Below are 6,000 nucleotides of genomic sequence, written 5' to 3'. Positions count from 1 at the left end.
TTTTCCTTGATATTTGCATGATGGGAAGGGCAGGAGAGCTGGAATTTGGCACAAATGATTTGGCCTAGCTGCCCATGCTGGGTAAACGCAACTGTTTGTGGCACCACGATGTGTTGCAAAGGGCACAGAGGCAAAGGGAGCACCAAACAGCTCCCATGTGAGAGTGCCCTTAAGAGGAACAAACTTTACCATAATGATGATACAGTACGAAGCAGCCAAGACTTAGATTTGCTGACTACTGGTGACAGAAACTTATTTTTATGATAGAAAGAAATTTCTAGGTAGAGGAAAGGTATGTGCAGGTGGCATTTCTGGAAAGACATGGATCCCCTCCAGCTTTCACGCTGTAGCAAGTCTGTCAGCCCACACCGCCAGCCCAGCCTCTGTGTAGCCTGGCAGTAACGCTGACAGCGGCACACAACCTGGCACAGCGCAGCCACGACCCTCACTCGGGCCTTTGGGCTGTTGCAGTTTAAATGGCAAATAACGCCGAAGGAGCTCTCAGCAAGCCACCCGGTGCTGCGGAGCTGGTGCGACGGATGGGGAAGTGGCCTTTTTCTGTTCTTCCATCAGCGAGCGCAGCCTCTCCAGAGTGTTTTTAAGAGCTGCTGCTGCACCTGGGCCCTCAGTGTAACACTTCCTCACTTCTGCCAGGCCCCGAAGCACCGCGTCTCACAGGGGGGTACCATTCCCAGGGCAGCCAGGTAAAGGCACGCGCTGAGGAACCTCAACTGGAAACTGCCCTGAGCGCCACGTCCTACAGCTCCGGAGCCCCTGCAATGGTCTTTCCGCAGCCCCTCACCCAAACTGTTCGACCTGGCGGCCGTGGTAGCAGTGACCTGCACCCTCGCTTGGTACCAAAATGGCGCTGCCGCCGCGCGGGGGGTGGAAGCCCCCGACCCAGGGACAGCCCCACCCCCAGGGGAGCGGCGGGCCAGGTGCGCCCGCCCCTCCCCCCCCCCCGCCCGCTCAGGCCCCGCGGAAGCCCCCGCGCGAGACCTCCGTGGCCGCGGACACCCGGGAGGACCCTCAAGAGCCGCGGCCGCCGCGCGGAAAGCGCGCGCGGAGCCTCCCCTGCCCCCGCCCCGCAGCCTCAAAGGCCGCCCCCCGCGCGCAGGCGAGGAACCGGCTCGCTCCGCTCTCGAGGGAATAAGGCGGGAAGGCGCACGCGCCCACGCGCCCCGTCCGGGCGAGGCGATTGGTGGGGGGCGGTGATGTCATAACAGGGCGCCGACGCCACCGCGCGTCGGCTGGGAAAGCCGCGGGTTGGTGCCGGTGCTAACGGGGAGCGTTGTGCTCTCCGCCGGCCGGCGGCTCCTCCCTCCCGTCCCCCCTCCCCGCCACGGCCAGGGGCCGCAGGGGCCGGCGCGACCCGGCCGGCGGCGCTGCCGCTCCCTGCCTCCCTCCCTCGCCCGCCGGCCCCGGTGCGCGGCAGGTGCGTGCGGGGCCCGTCGCGGGGGGTCCGGGGGCCGTCGTGGGCGGAGGAGGGGGGCGCTGGGGCGGGCGGGGGCTGCCCGCTGCCTGGCGACGTCGCCGGGCTCGCGTCTCCGTGGGAATGGGGATGCGCGGCCGGTCGGCGGGGCCCGGCGGCCGGTCCCTTCGCCGGCGTGTGGCCGGGCTGCGCCTGATGGGCCCGGCCGCCGCTTCCCGGCTCTCCCCCCCGCAGGCAGCGCCGATAGGGTCGGGAAGATGAGCCTGTACAACCTGGACCGCTTTCGCTTCGAGAGGAAGAGGAAGAGGAAGAGCGCGGAGCAGGAGGAGGAGGCCGCGTCTCCGCCGGCAGCCTGGGAGCAGGCGGCGGGCCCCGCGGCTGCGGGTGGTGCCGCCGGAGGGGACGGGGAGGAGGCGGCGGACGGGAGCAGCAGGCCGGGCGCTCCGGCGGCGGAGGGAGCCGGTGAGTCGGGGGTCCCGCGTGTGGCCTGGGAACGGGGCGAGTGCTTCGTTTCTAGGAATAAAAGTAATTACTGTCTTGTTTTGGGGTCCCTCCCCCCCCGTTGGCTTGTTTTATGAGTGCGCTTTGCTGTGCATCCGTGTTTCGCAGCAATGTCCGCGGAAATACCCCTATTTGTAATGGTGCTTCCTCTAATGGAACCTGAAACGACTTTTTTTTCAGTTGAGTAAACAAGCTATAGTTTAGCTGTTTGAAGTATGCGATGCTTTTCTATTTATTAATAATCTGTACTGATAGTTATTTTGTACTAATATAGTATATCAGGGTTTTCAAAGGAAAAAGAAAACACCAGTTTAGTGTTCTGATAAATGCAGCACTACACGGGCTTAACTTTTCCGCTGGAGTCCGAGGCTAATGCGATGTGGGATATCGCAGATAAACCTGAAAAGAAAGAAAACAGTTCCTTTTCAGTTGGGCCTGGTTTTGTAAAGAGCCAAGAAACCTGCTGCTGATTCTCACGAGCTCATGGTGTTCGCAGTTTTGTAGCAGAGAGAAGTTTGTCCCCTGTTCTGGCAGCAGCTTGTGGTTTTCATGGGAACATGGAAAACTTGCTTGTGTAGGACTTACTGGTTGGTTTGTTTGGCTGACAGACTAGACATGTGCTGTTTCTGTTTGGACTCACCAGTTAATGCTAATAAACAACTGTAACAGCTGTCAACTGCATCATCGCATTCACCTGCAGCTTTTCTGTTACTGAAGGAGTAAGAATGGAAAAACAAAAATAATTTGTTGCCAATTGTTTTTTACATTTTGGACATTCCATATAACTTGCAAGACCCCTGTCAGGATACAAGCGTTCTTGGAGAGATCAGACAGACTTTGACTATGTATTTAGTCAGAAATGCAGCAACAACATCAGCTGGTGGTGTTTAACTACATTTGTTTTGCATGCCACTTTCCTTTGGTGGAAGGCAGTTTATTGTAGTACCTTATCTATGCGATAACAGAGAACCTTTCATGTACAAGGAGGAGCTCCTCTTTTAAAGGTGAGCCAAATCAATGTTACAGGAGATTGATATTTACTATTCCATGATTTTTGGTTTTATGCAGGTTGACTGTTTTCAGTTGACTGGAGTGCTCTCATGTTTACATTAGTAAATACCAATTGGTGTTTTATGTTTGAAAAAAAAAACAACACCTCTAAATCTTGGCTTGAGAGTTCCCAATCTGGAGTCAGGTAACCTGTCCACTAGTAGAGAGGATGTTTGGGTGGTAGGGAGAACTTACCACAAGAAGCAAGCAACTGTTAGTTGTGGCTTCGACGTGTGGTGCTCTGTAATGGATCGCATGAAGGAGCGGGCGCTCTGAGGACGTGCACTGTGGAACAGGTGCTGTCCTCCTGTTTGTGGTAAGTCACTATCTCGTGCAGTGTAGGGGTTACTGAATGCGGGTACCCTGCTTGAACTGTCAACATAGATGTGAGGTGATGGATGGTGCTTTGTTTTTTGTGGCTTATTTGTCTCTGTGAACAGTTTTTTTTTTTTTTAATACTACATTTTGCCCTTTAATTTGCTTGCAGACTTGACTTTGCCATGGAAACACATAGGTAGACCATAACTACCAAGGCCAACAAACTTTAAAGTTTGTAGTTTTTCAAAATGCTGATCTCCCTTGGCTGGTATCCTACAGGGGCAGGGGAAGGAGAAGGCACGTAATATCCAATTTAGACACATGAGTATGAGCTTAGACATGAGGTGATAAAAGGAAAGATGGAGGGCAGCCTAGAAGAGGAACTGTTGTGGAAGGCTAAGGGATTGTGAGGAAAACTCATGGGAGATGATGGTAGCTACCAGTAAAGCAGGGCAGAGGGGAGCGGAAGTGTGGGCAAAATTACAGCGAGTGGCTGACTTAGAGTCCATGGACACAGATGCTGGTGTAGAACTGGAGTGCTAATTAACATTTAACATTGAGATGTAATTACTAGTACTTTGCATTTACATAATACTTCGTCTTTCCCGGTATTGAGTGTTTAAAGAAGATGGAGTGGTTTGGTGACTTTTTTCACTTATTTGCACATCATTATGTAACCTATCTGAAGGAATTAATTAACCATTTTAAAAATCAAATGAGATTTGCTGCATCTGTAGAGGTTAACCAGAAATAAAACACTCAGATTTTGTCTGCAGGACATGAGGTGCTTAAATGCTAAAGAGGAAACTAGATTTGATTAGCAGATGCCTATGCTCCTTGTTTCCTATTTAGTGACAGAAGACAGTTTTATTGCTTTAGCTCAAATAAAATGGACAGCTAATGGCAGGGCTGAGCAGCGGGTGTTAAAACTGTTTTCTTACGTTTTGTTAAATTTTGTTATACGCATTTTTCTGTGTTAAATAGTCGCCGGTAGAAATGTTTCTGTCTTTGATCAGATGGCTGTGGTTTTTGAATCCTTATTTGCAGTATGTATTCAATGCCATCCTGTTCATCATCGCTGGGAAAAAGATCAGGATGATAATTTTGCTCTACTGTACGATATCGACTTATGACATGATAACATCAATGTGCATGAAATTAGTCTTGTATTTGCATGCGGCACTGCGGTCATTTCCGTACCTCGGATCCTATGTCTTAGAATTTGTTAATAATCAAACTCAGCCTATGGGGAAAACCGAAGGGGATACCTTCCCCCACTCTTTCGCCCCCCCTCTCTCCTTCAGGCCAGTCCTAACGGCTTTTGGTAATTTCGAGTACCCGTGGGATGCTCAGGGCAGCACTCTCCTTTTGTTATGCCTCCTGAATGGGTTGCAGGTTTTGTTTAGGGTTAAGCAAGTCGTTAAGAACGTCCTGCAGAGACCTGCCCCGGGGCCGGATAGCTGTGAGTGGCTGGGTGTGTGGGACAGCATGGGCAGATGTCTAGAGCAGTGGGCACCTGCGGTGTGTTTTAAACTCACCCCTGAACAAATACAGAATCCGGACAATCTGGTAAAATATCTGCAAAAAGTGTGCTGCCACCCTGGGAACTCCAGAGACACACAAATCACCGCAGTTTGCTGGGGTCTGGCCCATGCCTACCGAGCCCTGTTCAACCTGATTCAGTGCCCTAAAGGGGAAAGGGGGGGAAGCGAAGTGGCAGGCACTGCGACTGGCGCTGCCCCCCCAGCTGGCCCTGCAGCCCCTCCAGCCCAGCAGGCAGTCACAGCCCCCCAGACTGGCACCACTGCAGCCACAGCTGCAGGGTCTGCCTCAGTTTCCCTGGCAGGCACAGCAGCTGCTCCAGCCCCAGTTCCAGCTGCAGGCAGCGTGGCTGAGCCCAATGACCAACCTGTGCTGGTAGCAGTCGCCCCCCTAAAACTAAAGAAAGACACAAAGAGAGCAGATCGCTCCGGGAGGGATGATGATGAGCCAGGGTCATCACGGGAGATAGAGACAGAGATCATCACCCGGTCCCTGTCCCTGGGCGAGCTGCGAGACATGCGGAAAGATTTCAGCCGCCACCCAGGTGAGCACACTGTCACCTGGCTGCTGCGGTGCTGGGATAACGGGGCCAGCAGCTTGGAGTTAGAGGGCAAGGAAGCCAAGCAGCTGGGATCCCTGGCCAGGGATGGGGGCATTGACAAGGCCATTGGGAAAAAGGAACAAGTCCTCAGCCTCTGGAGGAGACTTCTGTCAGGTGTGAGGGAGAGGTACCCCTTCAGTGACGATTTTGTATGTTATCCTGGCAAGTGGACCAATATGGAAAAGGGTATTCAGTACTTGAGGGAATTAGCTGTGCGGGAGCTGATTTATAATGAACCAGATGATGACCAGTTACCCACCGACCCAGATGAAGTCCAGTGCACAGCATCTATGTGGAGGAAGTTTGTGCGGAGCGCACCCTCCTCATATGCCAACTCACTGGCAGTTGTAAACTGGAAAGGTGAGGAGGCACCAACAGTGGATGAGGTGGCTGTCAGACTCCGGCAATATGAGGAAAGTCTCTCTTCCTCGCTTGTCTCAGCTGTAAATAAATTGTCCCAGAAGGTCCAGTGACTCGAACAGAGTATGTCCTACTCCCCACCTGTATGGGCCAGTGTCTCAGCTATTAGGGGCAAGCGTTTCTCTGCTCAGGAGAG

The 6,000-nt window shown here is 53.2% G+C and overlaps 1 protein-coding gene across 1 annotated transcript in view; it reads left to right on the top strand.

The window, feature by feature from the left end:
* The first annotated feature begins 1,238 nt into the window (after nucleotides 1-1,238).
* SMARCAD1 (SNF2 related chromatin remodeling ATPase with DExD box 1) overlaps nucleotides 1,239-6,000 on the top strand; it is a 52,848-nt gene continuing 48,086 nt past the window's right edge. The window contains exons 1-2 of the mRNA XM_075421500.1: nucleotides 1,239-1,435; nucleotides 1,667-1,894. Coding sequence (XP_075277615.1) covers nucleotides 1,690-1,894 — 205 coding nt within the window. The 5' untranslated portion in view covers nucleotides 1,239-1,435; nucleotides 1,667-1,689. The remainder of the gene's footprint in view (nucleotides 1,436-1,666; nucleotides 1,895-6,000) is intronic.

Source organism: Opisthocomus hoazin, chromosome 5 (assembly GCF_030867145.1).
Source record: "Opisthocomus hoazin isolate bOpiHoa1 chromosome 5, bOpiHoa1.hap1, whole genome shotgun sequence".
NCBI lineage: Eukaryota > Metazoa > Chordata > Aves > Opisthocomiformes > Opisthocomidae > Opisthocomus > Opisthocomus hoazin.
The sequence above is the reverse complement of the archived record's forward strand: the minus strand, read 5'-3'. Positions and strand labels throughout refer to the sequence as shown.